Source organism: Medicago sativa, chromosome 1 (assembly GCF_051527215.1).
Source record: "Medicago sativa cultivar Bolivia chromosome 1, Bolivia_mono, whole genome shotgun sequence".
Taxonomy (NCBI): Eukaryota; Viridiplantae; Streptophyta; class Magnoliopsida; order Fabales; family Fabaceae; genus Medicago; species Medicago sativa.
In genome coordinates this window covers 2284090-2306878 of record NC_140749.1, presented here as the reverse complement: position 1 = coordinate 2306878, position 22789 = coordinate 2284090, and the positions used below count along the sequence as shown (strand labels likewise).

At 34.6% G+C, this 22789-nt stretch overlaps 2 protein-coding genes across 5 annotated transcripts; both read right to left on the bottom strand.

Moving 5' to 3' along the window:
• Positions 1-80: 80 nt before the first annotated feature.
• LOC146951674 (L-ascorbate oxidase homolog) lies at positions 81-3329 on the bottom strand. Its single transcript, XM_085754052.1, has 6 exons — positions 2997-3329; positions 2763-2872; positions 1757-2027; positions 1581-1683; positions 754-1465; positions 81-674 (listed from the first exon to the last, which is right to left on the bottom strand). The coding sequence occupies exons 1-6, from the start codon at positions 3135-3137 to the stop codon at positions 383-385; spliced, it is 1629 nt and encodes a 542-aa protein (XP_085610178.1). The 5' UTR covers positions 3138-3329; the 3' UTR covers positions 81-382.
• Positions 3330-8658: 5329 nt separating this feature from the next.
• Positions 8659-18231, bottom strand: LOC146951673 (Ubiquitin-like superfamily protein). Of its 4 annotated transcripts, none has more exons than XM_085753996.1 (18): positions 18081-18231; positions 17797-17955; positions 17566-17683; positions 17358-17465; positions 17135-17256; positions 16909-16989; positions 16176-16310; positions 16012-16081; positions 15787-15938; positions 14836-15000; positions 14683-14754; positions 13533-13653; positions 13145-13465; positions 12816-12967; positions 12501-12728; positions 10175-10936; positions 9176-9331; positions 8659-9053 (listed from the first exon to the last, which is right to left on the bottom strand). In XM_085753996.1, exons 2-18 carry the CDS (start codon positions 17926-17928, stop codon positions 8982-8984), a joined length of 2967 nt encoding a protein of 988 aa, XP_085610122.1. In that variant the 5' UTR covers positions 17929-17955; positions 18081-18231; the 3' UTR covers positions 8659-8981. The 4 variants fall into 4 exon arrangements, with proteins under 4 accessions (XP_085610122.1, XP_085610129.1, XP_085610139.1 ...); XM_085754003.1 differs by having other exon boundaries at positions 17797-17956; positions 18086-18231; XM_085754013.1 differs by having other exon boundaries at positions 17797-17956; positions 18090-18231.
• Between the last annotated feature and the right edge of the window lie 4558 nt (positions 18232-22789).

The window sequence follows — 22789 nt, the reverse complement described above, 5'->3', positions numbered from 1 at the left end:
AATAATAATAATAATAATAATAATAATAATAATAATAATAATAATAATAATAATAATAATAATAATAAAATTTGGGAAGATTATAAATGGAATACTCCTATAATATATTGTTTCTGTTTGCTTATGAGAAAGAATGTGACCTCGAGTAGGGGTCATTTATAGTTCAAATAATACATTTCCATCAACCAACACAGCATCAATAATTAATGAAAGCATCCGAACAATAAAAGAAGAAGCAGACAAGGTAGCTGCTTTTTTTTTTATCATATTCTTTCTTTTCTTTTTTTTGGGTACAATTTGATCATATTCTTCTAATAAAGGCTAAGTATTATTTCAAAAAAAATAAAAATAAGTAGGATTGATTCATGTGGTAGCTAAGTCATCAAAGGGGTCGAGTATGTCTTCCAGTTGCCCTACCACAAAGTAATGCATTCTTAGGAATAGGGTATTCATCTCTGAGTGATGTTGATGTTGTATATACACGCATATAAAACTGTTGCCCGAGATATTGTCGTGCCCAAAATTCTGACCTCAAGTTCCACATTCCTACATTGTCAAGTGCAACATAGATAGCAGTCCATGACTTTGGATATACCTGAGTGGTGGAACGCGAAACTGCGTCTCTAAGATTGTACTGGTTCCTTTTATCACTTGTCCATTGTCCTCCATCCAGACTGCATGCAACATTCATATATAGATTAGACTGATTTTAAAGAAATGAAAATGATCTATATGATGGAAAATCATACTCACCCAACAACAAAGAAAGAGTAGCCATCAAGATGATAGCTCTGAAGGATGTCTTCATCATTTTGGAAAACAATCTCAACAAATGTTCTATAGTCAGTTTGCATAACAGAAGTGTCGAGATAAATACCACCACCACTAGGTCTATCAGAGATGCTTCCAGGACGGTAAACACCTGCTATCTTGAAGAAGTCAGCCAGCTTAAGAGGAGTATCGGGGGCAACATAAGACACACTGTTAATTGCGTATCTTTGTTTCCCATTAACTTGTCCAGCTGAACTTGATAGCACAATTGTCCTCGTTAAGTTTATCATGCCATAATGGTATGATCCTTGCGGGTTTGGTCTTGGTCCACTTGCTGTCAGGTTTGTCCTAATGGAGCGGGCTTGGTTCAAGGACCAATCAATTTGGATGGTGGGTCCACCAGGGGGTGGACCTGAAACTGGACCTGCAGAGTTGCTGTAGCGAAGAATTCCGGTGGAGGTGAGTACAGGATTGGTAAATCGAGAGGAAACAACAATATAATAGTCTTGACCAGGTTGATCCGCGGTTACTAGAACTGAGTATGATTGACCCACGTGAACGTCAAGGGAGGAGTAGGTGGTTTGGAGGGTGTGTGTTCCTTCCACTTCTACCAGCTTCATCTTGTGATTCTGTATGCGAAAGTTGAGTGAATTTTCCAATCCCACATTTGATATTCTAAGCCTGTAAGTCTTTCCTGTAACATCAATGACAAGGGCCAAAAAATATTAGTTGTGTCAAATTTAGTACTAATGTTGAGGAAAGCCAAATGAAACATTATATGAGTCTTATTCATGTAGGTAATGCAGTACCTTGCTCCACATTGAGAGATGATCCTCCAGACCCACGACCATTGATAAGAATTCCATCAGGGAAAGGTAACTTGTTTCCGTTATCAAGTTGGGCCTTCAAATCCTGTCACATAATACAATACAATCAATTTTATTGAAAATGAAATTGATGATGAAGATAGTAAATGATTAGTTACCGTGTGGTTGGACTTGTACCAATCACCAATAAGGACAGTGTAATCACCAGCGGGATCATCGAAGGGAACTGGAATTCTTGGCCTACTTAGGATTCTAATTCCTCCAAAACCACCAGCAGCTTTGTGGAATCCAAGAGATGGGAAATAATAGAAACTACCAATTTGATCTTTCACTTGAAGTATGTATGTAAAGTTCTTTCCAGGTGGAATGGGACATGTTGTTCCAAACACTCCATCTTCGTATGAGTTCCTTCTTTGCTGGACTCCATTCCTGTTTTTATGTCATGTCATGTCATGTCATCATTTATTAATCAATTGCAAGGTTATATGTCTTATCAGTTAGTATTATCACAAATTCACAATAATTTAAAAAGTAGTGGTCCCTAATATACTACTATTTCACGTAATCAAGGAGATAATTAGCTCAATTTGATGGTTAGCTAGAGGAGAACAGCAAAGCATGAATAAAGTAAATGGGGTCCACCCAATTAAAAAGACTTTTGAGGCAGGCAGGCAGGCAAGCAAGCAAGCAAGTATAGAAAGCCAAATTGCAGTGCTGGCCAATTACTTAATTTGGAATTGAATATTAATATTACTTGTGAAAATGTCTTCCATCTCCATATAAATGAATATAAAAGTGAAGCTAGCAGATCTGGGTGGAATGGATTGACCCACCATGACCAGCATAGTACTACAAGAGATAAGATAGTATAGTATGTGTGTTTTGTAAGGTTTCATCATTTTCCTATCCTTTGCAGCCACACAACACAATACAAGTGGTGTGACCCAACAAACAAACATCCCAAAATGTAGTAGTACTAGGTAGTATGATATGATGAATATGAAGATATCAAACGTGTGGCTAGCTAACTAACTAACAGGAACATCATTAAAAGAAACCAACTCTAACAACATAACATGCTTTCGTGTTTAATTCTTTTTGTTATTTACACATAGATAGAGGCTAGGATGGATGAAAAAAGAAATGTGAAAGGTACTAACTAACCATGAAATGAGAAAAGGTTCGTCCAAGCTGTTGAAGACATTGATAATGAGATTATCATTTGTCACAGAATGAATGTCTGGTCCTGGGAATTGGCCATTGATAAGTATTCCCTGCATGTTTGTCACAAAACATATAACAAATTAAGTTTGGTCTATCTAGTTGATGAATCAATTAATTAATCAAAATGATTCAGATCCAATAAGGTATAAGGATGAAAGTGAAATATAAATATACCTGTTGGCGAACACCAAGTGGATAAATGTCACCATAGGTAACGTTCCAGTTGAAGAACCTGTATGGATCTTCAGCAACAATAGTAGTAGTGATGGCAAAGAGGTAAACACTAACACATAATAACACCAAGTTCAGTGCCATTTCACTGCCTCCTCAAATGAATGAGTGAATGAATTCCAAGTGAAGAAGCTAGATAACTTAAAAACACTTTTTTAACAATAAATAAATGGGAAGGGAAGGGAAGAGGAAGGTCTATATCATATCAAATGGGCACCGCACAGCACATGGCCAGGAATGGACAAAAGAGTGTTGTACAGAGTGTATATGTATCATGATGTATCAAAGAATCAATCAATATATATATAGCCGTAAAAGGGTACTGTACTAGTAAAATATAGAGGGAAACTCCAGGCCAACAGATTTTCTTTTTTCCACAAGTTGACCAATTTAAATTCTTGTCAAAAAACCATGTATTCACCTCATTTTTAACTATATATATATATATATATATATATATATATATATATATATATATATATATATATATATATATATATATATATATTAACTTTTACGATTTTAATAAATAAAATAACAATTAAAAGAAGAACAAATTTCACAAATACCTAATAGATCATTTTTTCTTTGCACTATACTTTGTATCATACAACATTTTTTATTTACTTATATTAAGTCAAATAGTGAGTCAAAAAAGAAAAAGTCAAATGGTCAATATGTTTAAGAAGACACCTATTTTTTTCATTCATAAAATTCTTACATGAGAATTAATTTAATAAAAACCACGTTCCTTGTCAATTTGACCAACATGAATGGCAAACTTTTTAAAATTTAAAACAAAAAAAATGTCTTTTTGAATAATTCATGAAGAAAATTCAAATATTGATTTTAGTTTATTTTAATAATTATTTTGAAAAATAGTTTAATTTAAACATTTTAAGTTAATATTTTATAATAGGTCAAATGCATCTAAAGGTCCTTTAAGTTTTTCGTTTTTCCCAAAGTGGTCCTTTAAGTTTCAAAAGTCTCAAACAAGTCCTTTTAGTTTTTGAATCGTTTCAAACAAGTCCTATTGTAGATAGAATAGTTGGTAATTGCTTCCTTGAACTCATCTTTGGTACCAAATCTTGCTCCTAACACCCACTTAAAATTAGTCATCTTTTTAGGTATGGCAAATGGTGGATAATGCTCTTTGTTGCTATCATCTGAATCATCACCATCATCCTCTAAAATGCCTTGTTTAAAACGATTCAAAAACTAAAAGGACTTGTTTGGGACTTTTGAAACTTAAAGGACTTGTTTGGGACTTTTGAAACTTAAATGATCACTTTGGGAAAAACGAAAAACTTAAAGGACCTTTAGATACATTTGCCCTTTATAATATAAAGGTTACAGGTAACTTTGCGAGAAATAAAAAGAAAAGTGCAAGTCTTTAGGACCAAAAGGAAAAGTACAAGGTGCTTGGTGAGATTAAAAAATACTCCCTCCGTCCAACAATAGATAACCCATTTGAAAATGTGTAATTTTGACCTAACTTACTTTGACCATATTTTTCTATTAATATACAAAGATAAATAATATCATATAAGATGTCGTTAGATTTCTCTCGATGAGTATTTTTAAAATATCAAATTTTCATAATTTTTTTAAATATATTATTCAAGATATTTAAGCAAAAAATTATGCATTGGCATGCGTAATAAGGTCAACTGTGTCAAGTATTATGGAACGACGGAGGGAATAACAAATAAAAATTGATGAGGGTAATTGAGGATGAAGTCAACCTTATATGCTACATTAAAAAAGGTCTATGCAATTTAAACCTTCAAGTATAAAACAATTGTTTTATATAGAAATGAAAATTGATTTTTTAAATCGTGGCTTCAAGTTTTTTTTACACAATGTTAGGTTGACACTTTTAATGTGTACACCTTTATACCACTCTGGGAAATTTAAGTTAACCAAATATATGATCTGTGTGACCACATTTTTTTAGTTTCGTGACCACTATTTTTTCAGAATTTATTTGGTTAACTAAGTCGAAAAATAGTGGTCACGTGCATTTTAGTTGAGCGACCATATTTTTCAGCTTCTAAATAGTGGTCACGCAACTGAAAAAATGTGGTCACACATACCATATATTTAGTTAACTGAAATTTTTCAGAGTGGTGCAAAGGGGTGTACATATTAAGGATGTCAACCTATCTTTATTATTTTTTATAGAAAATTTTTTTTATAGAAAAATAGTGGATTAAAGTTAATTGTTAATAATTAAAAATATTTATTTATCTTAAAATAAATTTATAATGCTACGAGCCTAAATGGACAAACCCAATTATCTCATGATTATCCAACAAAGAAGTGCACTTGATAATGAGTTAAATGACCCAATAGTAAGGTTCAAGTCTAGGGATGTCAAACTCGGTAAAGAGGGGTGTCCACCTCGATGAATGATGCAACAATGAAACTCTTTTTTTTCAAGAAAAATTAGCAAAGAAGACATGCCAATGCGTTTTAGACTCCCAACCTTGGAAAATTATGACAAAAAGACAAACCCTTGAGAGCACCCGACTTCCTTTAACTCCATAATGAAGCTACAACGAGCCTTTAACTCCATCCCAATTTAATTGACACAATTTTGTTTTTCACACATATTAAAAAAAATGTATAAATAAAGGAGAAAGTGGAATATATTGTATTGGGAATGATAAAAGTAGTATTATTTAGTGTTATATTGTATTGGGAATGATGAAAGTTGTATTGAAAATTGAAATGAGTCAGTTATTTTGAGACACTTTTTTTTAAAAAAATGGGTCAGTTATTCCGGAACGGAGAATGAAATAGGCGTCGGTGATTGATGGATGGGGTCAATACAATTACAAAATGTGCTGACCATTTGCATCGTGTGTGCTTTTGTCTCCCTCATGATCACATGGCTTCGTTTGACGACTGTGGTTAGTCAGTGACTGATGCTACTGGTTTTGTATTTATATATAAATAATATTGAAGCCAAAGGTAGGCCATGCCCTCACATGTGACGAATTTATAATATACCATACGTTCAATCATTATTATACAGACTTCGACAGACAGGTGCACCACCAAGCATCCATATATGCAGCGACGATTGGGACAATATTAATTATGTACTGTATATTATTATGTTGTGGAACCAATACTCTCTTTAAAATATAGAATCCGCCCTTGCACATATCATGTACGCCTTGTAAAATTAAATCATGAATAAACAATCAATTGTTAGTTTCTAAATTATCCTCTCACAAATGTAGCCCTTAAGCTATTAAAATCAATCAACTGTCTATTCTCATGCATCACCAAAGTCTCAAAGTGAACTGGTTTATAGACCAAATTGATACATGAGAATATAATTAGGAACTTTTTAGTTGATTTTAATAGTTTATAGAGACTAAATTAACTCGCTAAATGAGTGGATATTCTCGAATGAAAATTTGTTGTTCATTTTCTATAGTCATTTGATTTTTTTTTCTATATTCAATATCACATTCGCATCATTTCATCATTTCATGTGATAAAAAAATGAATGTTAAAAGAGAGTATCAGAGTGAATAGTATTAACATCGTAAGGACCGCCATTGTGAAAGCTTAGTACCATTGTGGAAGCTCTTAGTACCATTAAACGTTATTAATAAATACTACCTCCTTCCCAAATTGTATGTCGTTTTGTAAAAAAAAATTGTCCCAAATTATATGTCGTTTTACAATATCAATGAAACATTAATGTTACTTTTCCTATTATATCCTTAAATATTTATTACTCTCTCTTCTTTCAATTCTTTAATTTATCTTTCCCATACCATTTATTAAAGACAATTTTGTAAAACAACTCATAATATCTTTTTCCCACACAAAATTAATTATATTTCTTAATACGTGTGAAATGCCCAAAACGACATACAATTTGGGACGGAGAGAGCAAATGAAGTTAACTAAAGGAAAAATGCTAGCAACACTCTCTTTTGAGCACTCTCTCTAGCACTCACTTTTTTATTTGGTGAAAATAATGTGGGACCTACACTTTGAAAATGGAACCCACATAAAGTGGTGGAACATACATTGATTTTACCCAATAAAAGAGTGAGTGTTAGAGAGAGTGCTCAAAATAGAGTGTTCCTAGCATTACTAAAGATATAAACTAAGGTTCTTCAGAAAAACAATATAAACTAATGAATGTGACATAAAAATAAAGTCAAAAATAAATTTATAAAGAGTAACATCTCTCGTATTGCAAGATAATTTTGAAAAAGTGACGTTTCTCATCTTACAAGCTAATTTTTAAATTATGAGTTAGGTCGAACCCAAATTTTAAGATGGTATTAGAGCTTATTGATCGATCACCCTCATTTACTTCCAAGCACCAAACCCAAAAGTGTGGTGTTAGGAGTATATTGGGAAAAATCAAAGTCAATATAGTCCAAAATGAGTTTATAAAGCGTGAAACCCCTCATTTTATACGGCAGTTTTGTAGGAATGAATTCATTCCAAATTCTAAGAAGCTACGACCATATTATTTTTACTAAAGTGCACAATTTTTTATTATCAGGCTTAAAGTACCAAAATGATCTTAATTAGCAAGCAAATCCCACTCCTATTTGCTTTTGATAAACATGATACACACAAGTCCTACAAATGATATTTTAAATAAGAGGCTAAAAGAAATATCTAAAATCAAACTCGAATCACATATTCATTAGATAAGCTCCTTGGCAATTTCATTTCCAAATAAAGACCCCAAAGTTTAATCGAAATGGAGCTACAAATGTCAGTTCCTGCTTTCCACCACAGAAAAGGTGTGCCCTTTTTAGTTCATTTGAAATTAGGTGAGCTTGAAATCTCTGAGAAAACTGTAAAACATCAATTTCATTGATCATCCTCAATGACGAGGTCTTAACCATTTAAGATCTGGTACCTAATAGGTACTTCCATTCGAGAAAAAATTTGGGGGTCTTTTAAGACCTAGGATCTAACTTAAGACAATCATTCTTAAGTGAACCTCATACTACTTTTTATTAAAATAATCATTGTATTGTTGGAATGTAAATGATGAAGAGTTATTGGTGAGACCCATTTAAACCTTTTGTCAGATGGTCTCTATTGAAGTGACTAAGTGATTAGATAATGTTATTAAAAAATTATAAAAGAGTGATATGTACATGTAAGATTCATTTAAGAACTCTAAATTGAGAATCTCTATTGTAGATGCTCTTACTATCTTATCCTAAGAACCAAGCAAAAATTGCAAAGAGGACAAACAAAATCAGAAAGCATGTTTTTTCCTCCACCTAAGGAACATTGCGTAAATGACCCCCTTCTGCTCCAGCATCTATCGACATTTTACGTATAAAGATAATTGTATACGATTAAAAAGAGTAAATTGCTACCTTTATAAATACGTGTTCCCTTTCCATTTGAGAGAAACTTTTAAATATGAACCACCTTAACTTTTTCCTCCCTATACTCACTTCTCACTGCTCAAGTTTCCTCCTACTATTTTCTATTTTAGGAAGATCTCATCCCTTACCGAGAGATTATAGTAATAATGTCCCCTTCATTCCGCTCACTTGCAACCGAAGGTTCTCGTTAATAAAACAATAAACAAAAGGCATTCGCAAGATTTAGTCATTCATAACTGAAAAATGAAAGCACAAGATGTACAGGAATATTTAATCAAAGCATCCACTGTCAGCTAGTCACAATTACATCAAAGTATGACAGTGGAGGCCATTAATCACCTCAATCCAACATTGGATACAACTGTTAAGCATGTCGTGTATGCTAAATTTTTGCGCATGAATTGGAGGTAATGATCCAAACTAATAAACCATTTGGGGCACAACACGCCAACACTCATTTGTAGCACTTTTCTGGAGCGTTAAGAGTTTAACACGAAACAACGACGCAGTAGATTCATATGCACATAAACTTAAATTAGGACTTGTCCCTCCCAGAACGTCCTTCGAGCAGCTTACTTACATCAGATCGCAACATCTCCAAATATTCCTGTACAAGAAAGAAATTAAATTTTTGATGTGATTGTGCACAAACAAAACAATCAAGCAAGAGAATAAAAGTAGACTGCGTATCAGCAATTCAAACACCAAAGTATACAAACATAAACTTACGCCGGCAAGACTCTCGTTGCAACATAACTCATCCAAAAGATCATCAGAAGCCCTTTCACTGCTAGACAGCTGGACTGCATTTTCAGCTACAGCACGGAAGATATCTGTAGGTGGACTCAGGCGATCAATCCTATCAGCCACTGGTTGAAGGTCAAACTGGAGAAAGAAGGTAACAGTCACAATAGAACGACTATAATAGCATAAGTTTATGTTTACTTACAACTAGTGAGGCAGATATTTATTAATGATCTTAGTCCAAAATATTTTTGAATCATCTAACGATAAAGAAAAATTAAGAGACGTAGAAGGGTCAGTTTACAGGCTAAAAGGCCAGCCAACTATGTCAAACAGGCCTGAAAGTTTACAGCCCTAGAGGGGTTGGTTTACAGGACAAACACTTAGGCTTTGTTTGGGAGTTTGGAGGGGAGGGTTTTGGAAAAAAGGAAGGAGCAAGTGGAAGAAATAGAAGACATTGAGAGGAGAGGGCTTTGGAGGTTAATTTTTTACTCATAATAAAAAATCCCCCTCATTTGGGGGAACTCAAAAATTGTATTGGGGGAGGGTTTTGGGGGGTTATGGAGGGTTTATATGAATTTTTCAAATTCAATCTATGTTGTTATAATATTCTTAAAATTAAAAGTATATTAATCATAAGTATTAGTTTATCATTCTCTAAAAAACTGTTTTTTCAAAAAATGTGAATTTTTTGTCCATTTTTCTATATATTTCCAACCCCCCAAAGCCCTCCCCTCCCTTCCCCTCCAAACTCCCAAACAAAGCCTAAGCATTAGCTGCCAGCCAACTTGCAGCTAATGCTCACCCTATGAATGAAACGATATATTTATCTACATAATACACTTAAAGCTTCAAGTAGAACAGTATGAGCTGAAAAGGACTTTCAGTTTCATCTAATGCCAAAATAAGTAACCAAAATAAATAAATATAACATGCAAATGCAATAATAAACTATGCCTTTTTTGTAAGTACATGCATACAAACCTGCAAACTTCGATTATCAGAATTTTCATTCCCGTAGGGTGCACGGGTTTCTGGCTCTGCAGCAGAGAATAGTGGTGGAGGATTTCCCCCTCCGAGAGCTTGTATCATGGGCATCATCTGTTGAAACATCCTTGAGAAGTCGAGACCACCACCCTGCCCTGTTTCCGTTCCAGTTAGCATATTCCCCATATCCTGACTGTCAACCTGCTGGGCAATCGGGCTGACCATGTTCATCTGTGGGCTTTCTGGTTCTGTAGCAGAGAATAGTGGTGGAGGATTTCCCCCACCAAGGGCTTGTGATACAATGGGCATCATCTGTTGAAGCATCCTTGAGAGGTCAACACCACCCCTCTGCCCTCCTTCCGTTCCGGTTAACATATTCCCCATATCCTGACTGCCAACCTGCTGGGCAATCTGACTGACAGTGTTCATCATCTGCGGGCTTTGTGTGAACTGTTGCAACATGCTCCTTAAGCCATCAGGTGAGTCAACTCCCGTTTGCTGTGAAAACCCTTCCAACAAACCATTCAAAGCAGGACTATTTAGAGCCTGAGACATTAAACCCGCCACATCAATCTGACTACCGCTGGTGGGCAAGGGTCGCTGAGGCCTATCAGCATTTATCAAATTAACAGCAGAACCTTGACCCCCGAGTGTTTGCAATATATTTTGACCATCTGTCCTGGTTTCCTGACTTTGATTGATGAAAGAACTGGAGGATCCGTCATCAGCACCTTTAGGAGGTTGGAGTCTGGTTCGTCTCTGTTGTGGTGCACACATTTATGGAGGATGAGTCATGAACGAGGACGTGCAAATTTGATAAAAACAAAAACAAAAACAAAAAAACAAGAGAAGAGAAGAAGTTTCAAAACATGTTCACCAAGGCTTTGCTAATGAACAAATGTGTCAAGTTTACAATTCTATATTGTTAATGTGATAAAAACTAAGCAACACACACTCCATGCAGTTCAATAAGGTTCCTATCCTCCTTACATCATGCTTCTGCCTCCAAATCAATTCTTTTTTTCACTTTTTTTATCCTTTATATTACATTACATGTTCCCATGTAAAAAAAATCAATCAATAAATGTCTCCCATTGGCCATCCCTGGAGTAAAAAGTTTAGAAAATCAAATATATATAAATGTCTCCAAAAAAATAAAGAAGCCCCACAAATCACTGTTGAGAAAGGGTGGAATAGGGTGATTTTCACCCTAATCATGCAGAGCAGATCATGCAGCAAAAGGGATGATTTATTTTCATAGGTACAGAAACATAGTAAATATTCCTATCATGTCAGCTAGAGATCTGCTCTTTTTAATGATAATCCCCAAATATTAAGCTTAACATAACGATTGATGTGCACAGTGCACTAAAATTACCTTCAAAAGAATGTTAAAATTACCAATCATGCTAACTGGCAAAATATAAAAACATAAATACGAGACTTCCAGGTTAAACAGCTGAATGGCATATAAGGGCTGATCAACCATGTCATCCCCACAACCAACGCCAAACCCTTTTACACTAGGTGCAGTTTAATCCATGCATCAATTGATTCCATAAATTCTTGCCATGTGTCAGGTCCAAATACAAACCATTCACCTATAAATCTCTCTAAATGGTTTGACATATACTTTTCCTTGGTCTCCCTTCACCCCACCTAAGACGATAATTCACCATTTTCTCTACTATGGAAGTTGTCCCAATTTTCTCTCTAACAATTGTATTATAGTCCTATTTTGCATATCTATCATAACACTCATCTTTGTGACACTAAGTTTACTTTCTTGTTGACTTTTTACCACCCAACATTTAGTTTCATACAACATTGTTGGTCTTATATGCATGTGATAAAATTGTCCTTTAACCTTGCGAGGTATTTTTCTCCTATCACATATCCCACCCCAATCATTCAACTATTTCATCCACCCCATTTGAATCGTATGATAGACATCTAGATATCTCTCCTCCCCGTCAATTTGTATGATGGACCGAAAGTACTTAAAAGTTAAACCTAGTAATAATTCAGTGTTCAATTTTCTTCCCAATCATAATTACAACAAATATGATGTATCCTTGAGGACAAAATATGAAGGGATGAATGGAACTACTGCAGCAAGTTTATCATAAAATATAACGTACAAAAAAAAAAAAAAAAAAAAAGAAGAAGCAAATATATAATAAATTCAAAGAGAAGACTCATCCAGAAAATTTTCAAACACCATGCAAATAACCTCCCAACAAACAAATCCATTGGCAAAATACATAGCATCAATTACGAAATTCAAGCTTCTCATTCACAAAAACATAAACAATATGCTTACCTTACGCTCTAAACCACTCATACCCAGTCCAAGAGGAGCAGTTTTGGCAGGTTCAGTTACATCTCGCCTTTCACTTGAAGATGGAGCATCCTGTACTTTTTCTGATTTTACAGCTGCTTCTCCACTAGAACAACTTTGTAAATCTTGATTGGAAGAACTTGAAACAAATTTGTCGACCAAAACATCTCTCTCATCATTACTACAGGTTTTGATTGCCTCAGTTTGGGTCTGGTTGTGATCGGACTAACTATTAGTCAAATAAAAACTATGCTTGTAGGGGATAGATATATCACCATGTATGAACAAAAGTAATACCTTCTCTACTCCACTTTCAGAAGTGCAACCAACTGAGGATACACCGGAAGCCCCACGTCCGCTCATCTCCGCGGTATCTCTCTGTTCATTTACCTGTTCAGGTCTTGGTTCAGATCCAGAAGACAAGTCCCTGCTAGTTGATTGCATTTGGCCTAATTGGATGCAGAACAGTTTAGAAGTTAAATATGATTGTATTGAGACTATCTACACATATAATGAAACAATATATATAGGCAAACTATCTGTCAGAAGGAAATGATGAAGGAGCAGAATCAATGCTATTGTATTGAGACCCATACATATTATTAAAACAATGAATTGCTAACCACCTGACAAAATTGTGCTGTCTCCTTGCATATTACCAACAGAGTTTCTAAGGTGTGACTGGATTTCAGCTAAAACAGATGACAATGGAGCTGAATCGGGTGGTAGCTGTGAAGTGGAGATACTGAATCCAGATGGTGTGCTGCCAGCAGCTCCGATGCCAGAAGGGTTAGATGGGAGAGTTGCTGGTATGACATTTCTAACAGGTAAACCCCGTGTCGAACCTGAATCACCAGAACCGGGCTCACTACGGTGTTCAGTCCTTGTCCCTTCCCCATTGTTTGGTCTAGAGCCAATTGCTGAAACAATTGGTGCAAGAGAGGCACCTGGCAGGATACAAAATTAAAAAATTTTGTATATCTCACCAGGAGAAGTACAATTAGTTTTACTTACCAGCATGTATGTGAATGTTTACGTTCCTAGGAGCACTTCCAACACCAACGGGGCCTAAAGTTGCAGGAGTTGAAGAAGAAAGTGGACCGCCAAACAAGGAGCTTGTTTGAAGTGGAAATGGCTGAAAATAGCACATTATCAGTGTAAACAAAAACAGTGAATATATTTGCTCAAAAAAAAAAAACAGTGAATATATAAAGTATCAACAAAACCACGCAGATAAAGACAAATTTCAGTAGATTGACCATCAAAAATGCTACAGTCTTCAACGATGAACTTACGTTGATTGAGCTTGAGCATACACAATTATCAACCCCCAGAGAACCATGATCTAGATTGTACAACAAAAATGATGTGTTCGAAATTAAGATCATTGAAAATTGCTACACCGACATCCAGCTACAGAGACACAAAACATAGTAGTCTCCATCGTCATATTAGATTGGTTAACAATTTAAACTTGTTCTCACCCGATGGTTGTATTAGGAAGAGATAAACCTAATTCTAGACAACCGAAACAGGAAAATATGATATTGATTTTTTTCAATTTCCCTCACTAGTCTCTTGTCTAGCTTGCTTTATTTTCGTTTAAAAAAGATATCTGTTTTTTCCTTCTTTGATGTACCATACAGAGTAAATTAGCCTTATACAAAAATATTTGAATGCAATCAGATTCATATGAATTTTTTATCATTCTTAAAACCTCTTCTTTCACGAACAATCTATTCAACTAATGCCTAATAGAGATCACATGTTATCTTAAACATAATTTAATGAATATCAACTATTTTTCTTGCATATTGGCAGAAATATAGCTTGTATTGTTCCTAAGCCATGAAACCCCAAGTATGCAGTATAACACGTGAACAGTTAAGAGTCAAGTTCAGGTCATAAAATTTGAAGACTCATGTTGCACAATTGAACTTTCATCAAACAGCTTGACTAGGGCAAGGTATTGAAATGAAAATGGTTATCAACTGACTTTTTTCCAATCTTCAATCCTTTATCAATAATCTAACCAACTTAACTATTTATAATGTCTAGAGTCAAGTTTTGACATATCAACTAAGCACAGTTTATTGCATGTTGTCATCAACTTAATTGAAATATCAAATAATCAAATAATGTGAATATATCAAAAATGACAAACCTGCACCATTATAGGATTTGGCCCTGATGGAGAAATATAAACTGCTGGTCCAGCATTAACAACAGATTCTGCCTGAAAATTGAATATGATCATGAAAAGTATTTTGTCAAAAGAAAGCAATCCAAATCCCAAATGAAAATAATGAAAACATACCGAAGACTGTCCCATTCGCAGTGTTAACATAGTTCGGCCCAGTTCAAGTAGAAGTGCACCCAAATGCTGCATAGCAATTCCTATTTGTACTGACTCTGACTGTATTTGACCTCTTACACCTAGATCAGCAGAAGTTCCCTCTCGCTCCATGCGTCCTGCAATATGCTAGAGTCACAAATTACAAGTAAAACAGAATCAGATAAACATAAAGGATGAAAATATTGAGACTAGTTGACATTAACAAATCCATACAATTAAAATGCACTTCATCATGACAACATTATTGTGTTAAATAAACAGAAGCACTTCTGTTTGAGACTTGGATTCTATCAGATTCATGGATCATTGCACCAACACATATATCAGGGATGGAAAGCAGGATACATTAGATTAGAAATTTTAACCAACAAGAGGGTATTCAGAAAAATACATCCTTCATATCCTATGTGATCTTTAACTGGCACAACAGAATGTGATGCATATGGGTGGTCCCTCGATTAATCAACTGATATTATGAGTAAAATTGCAGGTGTTATCTTAGTACAACAAAGTCCAACATTGCTAAAAGTAGTAGATTTCCATACATATGAGGAGTTTAATGGAGATAAAAAAGCAAAGAGAAGGAAGACTCAATTATTTTCAGTTCATACAAACAGTTTTCCTTTTACCATCAAAGCATGCTCAAAGTACCAATCGTTATGAAGACATTTTATGTCCTCCCTTTCTTTCACTCTCTCTCACACACACATATATACACACATAACAAATTAAAGATTTACAATGGTTACAATATTAAGACAATTTAGTTGTGTCCGAAATTTGGACATATTTAGGATTATCCTAGGCAAGAATTCTGGCCAGTTTCCAGTAAAGTTTATAGTACAACAACAAACAACTAACAAGTACAGATAGTGAAAAAATGTATGTATATAAATGGGATGTGGTAATTACAGATAGCGCAGAAACAGCTTGACCACTAAGCAACTGTTCTGTACGATGCAATACAGTGGTTAGTGCTTCAAGTGTTGGCAACCCTTGTGTATTAGAAGGCAATTCTGCTCGTTGATCTCCAAGGTTAGTTGAAGATATATTTGGCCCATAACCTGCAAAAGAAAACATAAATATTTATGTGCCCTTTCAATTCTAGATAGAAGATTACAGTTTCAGTACCATTACCATTTTGAGAGAGTGCATGTTCCATGCGATTTATGAACACAGACAGTGTGTTGAGGGAATGGGGAATTGGCTGAAATGATGGGAGAGAGTTAAATGATATTCAAATTCAAAATTTAAAGGAGTAAAAATTAAGAGGAAGTGCAGAAGAGAGACTATATTCCTACTGCATTGAAAGAAGGAACGGGTATGGCTCCCGCAGCCATAGGAATCTGAACAACATGAGGAAACGGTTGGAATGCCTGTCCAGATGGTGCCTGATTTCCAGCTTGATTTCCTTCAGTTTCGTTCCCCGGTGGAGCCTAGAAAATGGATTCAGCTACAGTTAAGGTGTTGCACATATATTGCAGTATGGATGTAGCAAAACAACATTTACCGACTCAAGAGGACAAATGTTTGTGCTGCACTGAATCTTTTTCAAAATTAAACTACTGGTAGAGAATAAAAGGAATTAACCGTGTCATCATAAAAATCATAAGGAAAAAAAAAATTATTCATTTTACCAAAAGGGGGAAAAGATATGCCAAAAGTAAATAAATTATCAACTTTTGAAGATAAATATAATCATTTATAGGATATTTGATATTTATCACTAGTAGGAGAACAGATGAAACTGTTTACCACTACGAAACACAAACCAGCTGGAATAGTTACCGCAACATGTGATGTGATTACTTCATTAATCATGATCAAAGAAGATAAAATTGAAAGGACGAGTAGAAGGAACCTAAACAACAATTACCATGCACTTTCAAGGATAATCTAAATGCAGACTAAAATCATAGATGGCTGTGAATTTAATTTAGAGTGATGAGTGATTCGCGTATAAGAAAATAATAACCTAGTAAATTACACAAATGGCAATAAGTCGTATTTTCTCAAGCAAAAAGTAACACTGACCGAAGAAGTTTGTGCGGAATTAGGAGCATTCATTGTGCCCTGGCCCCCATTTGCAAAAGAATTCAAAACTGCCCCAATAACCTGAAACCATATTACATCAATAAATAATGTTTTCAGGCAATAGCAAAGCAAAACATCATCACTAACACATATGAAAGAAAGAAAACTTAATAGAAAGTATAAGTTGTAGATACTGTAGGTAGAAGCAAAGAATACAATAACGAACCCGAGTAATGTCTTGAGAAATGCCTTCACCACCCTGATCCCCCACATTAATAGTCCCAAGAACCACACTGTGTGAAATTTGCCCAACACGGCTACGAGGAGCACCTGATCCAACATTGTTTCCTTTCAAATGATAAAATTTAGCATCAGCATTTAGCACAATACAAGTTGATCTATGAAAAACCCTGGATCGAACGGGGGAGTGCAAATGCCTTAGGTTATACCTCGGTTACTATTTGCACTAGCTGTCTCACTGCCGGACCCCGTAGCAGGAGTGTGTGTCTGATTTGGCTGTCTTTCAACCAAATGCAATGTATGGCCATTCTCAACATCTTTAGTGGATAAGGATTACAGTAATGAGGCATTTTATGATACATGAAATTCTACTACATGAGTGATTTAAAAGCTGATGTAGAAATAATAAAAGGATACGATAGTGAGAAAGAAGGTGTTCATCCTTTAAGACTTTTCCTCTAAAAATGAGTCGTTGCTGATTAACTGGTAAACCTACTTCAGTTGCAATTTTGTCTTTGAAGAGAGAAACGGGCATCTGAAATGAAATAATTGAAAATTGAAAAGAGTAATCAATCAGTAACCGCATAACAAAAACAAACAAACAAACAGAAGAAGAAGCAGATTGATTTGAGATTGAATAAAGCTGACATTTTTGTCGACTTGAAAAGTGTAGATTCTCGAATCAAGAGTCTTGATATTGAGATGAAGAAGAGTTGAATCTTGTTGTTCAGAAACATTGGTACTGGAGCTGCTGCCTTCATTTGAAGATTGATTCGCCATGGTATGGTGTGTTGTTCAGCTGCAAACCTAATAGAAAGAAAATAGCATGATTGTATTGTATTATATATATATGGGAAAAAACCCTATTCTATTCTACAAAAAGTAAAATAATTAGAAGAGTGGTCGTCGAGGGTAAAGAGGTTTTGAAATACCCTATCTATCTATCTATCTATCTATCTATCAATATTTGATTTGATTTGATTGAGAAGATAAAGCAAAGTGAAAGAGAAGAAGATCTGCGTGCGTTGGTTCAGAAGAAGATTCTAGAGTCTTCGTTCGGGTACCAAAAACGACGATGATGTTAATCAATAACAAGAGTCGATCATCATTTTCTTTCAAACTTTTTTTTTTTTGACAGAATTTTCTTTCAAACCTCTAAATAAACTATTAATTATTTTCTCTCATTAATTAATTAATTTTAAAAATTCTGCTCCTCTCCCAACAAAAATTGCTCGCTCCCAACCAAACTTTCGAAAATATCTCTGCGTAAGTTAACTTACGTATGTGTAAAACTAACATCACGTTGATTTTACACATGCGTGACTTAAGACATGCTGAGTGAGTTAACTCACGCTAGTTAATAATTTCAAAAGCACAATCGCGTTTTTATTGCTGCATAGCCAAGATGCATTTCAATCCAAAATCAGAAGTTGGCTAGGTTTCATTCAATGAAAAAGAAGATGATGAGGTGGAGTTTTGGACAAACAACACATGTTAAGATGGCTACATTAGCCTATGATTAGGTGGCGACCACTATTGTCTAAAAAGCTTAAGAAATTTTGCGAGTTAATAATTTCCATCTTAGGTGGAGACAATGGTTGCTTGCGGCGTGGTAATCACAGCTCAAACGTGATTATGCTTTTACAATTGTTAATTAGTGTGAGTTAACTCACACTAGTGTTAATCTCTGCGTGAGTTAACCCACGCGTATGTTTTTTTCATGTTTAACACATGCTTGAGTTAACTAGTTATTATACCCGGCGTGTTTTAACTCACGCAGGGGTATTTTCGAAAATTCAGTTGGGAGCGAGCAAAACTTGTTGGGAGAAGAGCAGAATTCTAATTTTAATTAATCAACAAGTAGCTCTTTAACCATAGAGTCATGATTTATGCTCTTCTCCCAGCACATTTTACTCACGCCCAACATAATTTTCAATTATACCCTTACGTGAGTTAAGTCACGCTGCGTGAATTAACTCATGCACCTTATAAGTTCTGCGTGAGTTAAGTCATGCACCACAGGCCTGGGGGCGAGTTAACTCATGCAAGTTGGTCGGTGGTCAGAACTGAAGAACACGCGTTTTTTGGACTTTGGTCAGTTTTTCAACATTCAATCTACACGTTTTTTTTTTACCAAATTTACAAGTTTTTTTGACCACATTTATAGTTATAACCTATACTACCATTCCCACCTATAAATACCCCTCCATACTTCCATATTTCCTCACCACCATATCACTTTCTCTCCCTACTCACTCTCTCCCTCTATTTCTCTTCTTTTTTTTTTTGTCAAAAGTTTCTTTGGGGGCTAAAGTGAGTAAACTTCTTAGGGCAAAATAGTGACTAGCCCGCTTGGGGAAAAAGAGATCAACATTTGGAGTAAAATTAAATTTGGTTCTTTTTACCCAAAAACTTTTTACCGTGGGTAAAGAGAATCTTCTTGGGTATAAAAAGAACCATATTTAAATTTACCCCAAGTTGATGATGTCTTTTGTAACGCCCTACTTCTATTAAAACGATAAAACACGCGAATAATACAATTATTCAAGAAATAGACGTTACGTCTTCAATAGATCTCAAAACACCATGCATATATAAACCTTCCAAAAAGTCGCAGCGGATATATATCATACATCTCCAAATATACATGTCATAAACTCATAAATAAGTCACCAACAAAATCCTCAAAACCCAACATATGGGTAAAATCTCAACAACAAAAATCAATCCAAAATAACATAAGATTGACATCATAATCAGAGCCTAATCTAATACTCTAAACAGGTAAATAGAGGAAGCTCCCGCTATCCTCAAGCAACTCACCAAGCAAGCTAAAAGATCACTCTTGCACGCCGTCTATCCATTCATACAAACAGGTAGGCAGTCAAAGACCATTGGGGGTTAGCATCACATCGATCGTAATTAAACATAAACAATTCGAAAAGATATACATTGAACTAACTTCAATCAATTGCACAACGGATCATTCAACTTCAAAAAAATATTCATCAACACAAACAAGTTCACAACATCATCATCATGCAATGTACCAATCACATTCATTCACCAACACATATGCAAGGACGTATAATGCACCTATACATGATTCCTATATGCATGTGGTACCATCACCAACAAGGTCGTCACCTTTGATGCAACAAAAACATCATAATCGTCGTCATTTCGGATATATAAAATCAATCATCATCAGTCATGTATGCATGAACATATGACTCAACAACAATGCATATGTTCACACAAACAATTCACCACATCATCACCATTATTTAGCATATATGCGTTCACCATCAAGTAACATAAACGCATTCATCAACATCAACTACATCATATAATTCAACAACTTCATTCAATTTCTCACAATCCAAGTAAAGGAGAAAATGCATCACACTATGATAAACATCATATTCAACACCTATCAATCATTCATACATCCTCATATAATCATATAAAGCTATTCATAAAATACTTGCGTAGTATTTGGCCTTAAAGATCATTTTCAACAAAGTTCGTCTATCATTTTACAACTTTAAAACAATTGAGGCAATTGAACCAAAACTAAGTAAACAAACTCTAGTGCCTCAACTATGTATACACTTAGATCACATATAAGTGCAGTTGAGTATACATGTGCGTTTCACCGCCCAACTACGACAAAATCATCAAAATCACAAAGTTTGTCTCTCTTTATAACTTTTCCAGAGAATTCCATTTTCAAGGAAAAATAAGTTAAAACTCATTGAAAACGATCACAACCATTTTTAGAAATCATATAATCAGTATACAACCTTAACCCTACCCCTTTTCCTTGAGAAAAACGAGTTTCGGAAAAATCGACGTTTTTGGACATTTTTTTCAAAAGTTTACTTCAATTCACAAAATCAAGTCAAATCCAATCCATAAGATGTTCCAGTAAGTTAAATAGTAAAAACAGTGATCAAACATGTTGAAAGAAGCATTTTAGAAAGCTCGGATCGGCCCCCGAATTCCCGAAACACGAAACAAAAGGTGCTGCAACTGGCCTCGCTCGCTTAAGCGACCATATGCTCGCTTAAGCGACCAAGCTCCAGAAGCTTGCAGTGACTGCACGCTTGGAGCTCGCTTAAGCGACCAGTCATCAGCTCTGCACAATTTGTTTCGGGTTCCAACCATTTTTTACCCAAAAACCGAAATTTGTATCCCCCAATGTCCAAATTCGTTCCCAAAAGTTGTTTAAAAGTATATGTATATAAAAAGACACTCAAAATCATATGGAACATGAAATCAAAACATCATTTCAACACAATTTAACAAAGTTTCACCAAAACTTTCAACAACAACTCAATTCACACCACAATTCCATGATTATGAATATCCATGGCATGAATCATCAACAACAACATCTCATAACAACAACAATATCAATTGACCATGAATTCATCGACAATCTAACACTAACAATATCATACTTCACCAATTTTGAGCAAAATACAAAGTATACCCATATATACATTTCAAGCATGCAAATTCATCATCAACAACTTAATTTTCATCAAATTCACATACTTAAACATTGCATCAAAATTAAAGCACGAATTTCACCAATTAAATTCACAATAATCACTTTTCACAATTAAGCACTTATGAGTTTATAGAAAATAGATTATACTAAAGAATTATGAGCGAATACTAGCCCCATTAGCTCAATTGAGCACAAACTAAGCTTAGGCTTCACTTTAACTCCACCCTCTTGAATCTCTACTTTTCTCTCTAACCCCTGTTCTTGCTCTTTCTCTCTCTACATCTCTCAAAAGTGTGAAATGTGTAAATGATTATATATGACCTAATTTCCTCAAAGACTAGAGTTTAAATAGGCTCCTCACTGTTGGGCTCAACCCTCAAATGTCTTAATGGGCCTAATACTATTACAACTAATTCACAACGTTTCTACCCACTTACGAATAAAAATAACGAATAGTTACCGGTTCTTAATTAATTACCACAACCCACTAGTAACTTGGTAAAATTAATGGTTCCCACTTGAAACACTAAAAAATAATCCTCACAGAGAAATTACTAATTTACCCTTGCTCACACAATGACCAAAATACCCGTAAGTCCAAAATGACTAAAATACCCTTCTAACACCGAATTCTAATAATCCCAACCAAAATACACACATAGACAATTAATCACGTACAAGCACATATAAACACATAAAAATTAATTAAAATAAATCTAACGAAAATCGGGCTGTTACATCTTTTCCCCCAAGATGGTTGGTCACTATTTTACCCGAAGAAGGCTCCTCACTTTTTACCCCAAGAGGGTAAAAAGAACTTTTTACCCCAAGAGGGTAAAAAGAAAATAAGTAGATTATTTAGTGAATTCGAATAAATGTATCAATTATTGTATGAATTCTATTAATAAATTGAGATGTTGTTATATGTATTAATTTTGTTCATTTCTTTTTTATTTATATTTGCTTTTATTTTCTAATTTTGTATTTAATGAATAAATCCGAATAAATATTAATTTAGTTCATTTCTTTTTATTTATATTTGTATTTATTTAATGAATAAATTCGAATAAATATTTATTTTAAGTGCATAAATAAATTAGAATAAAGCAAATAAATAATTTA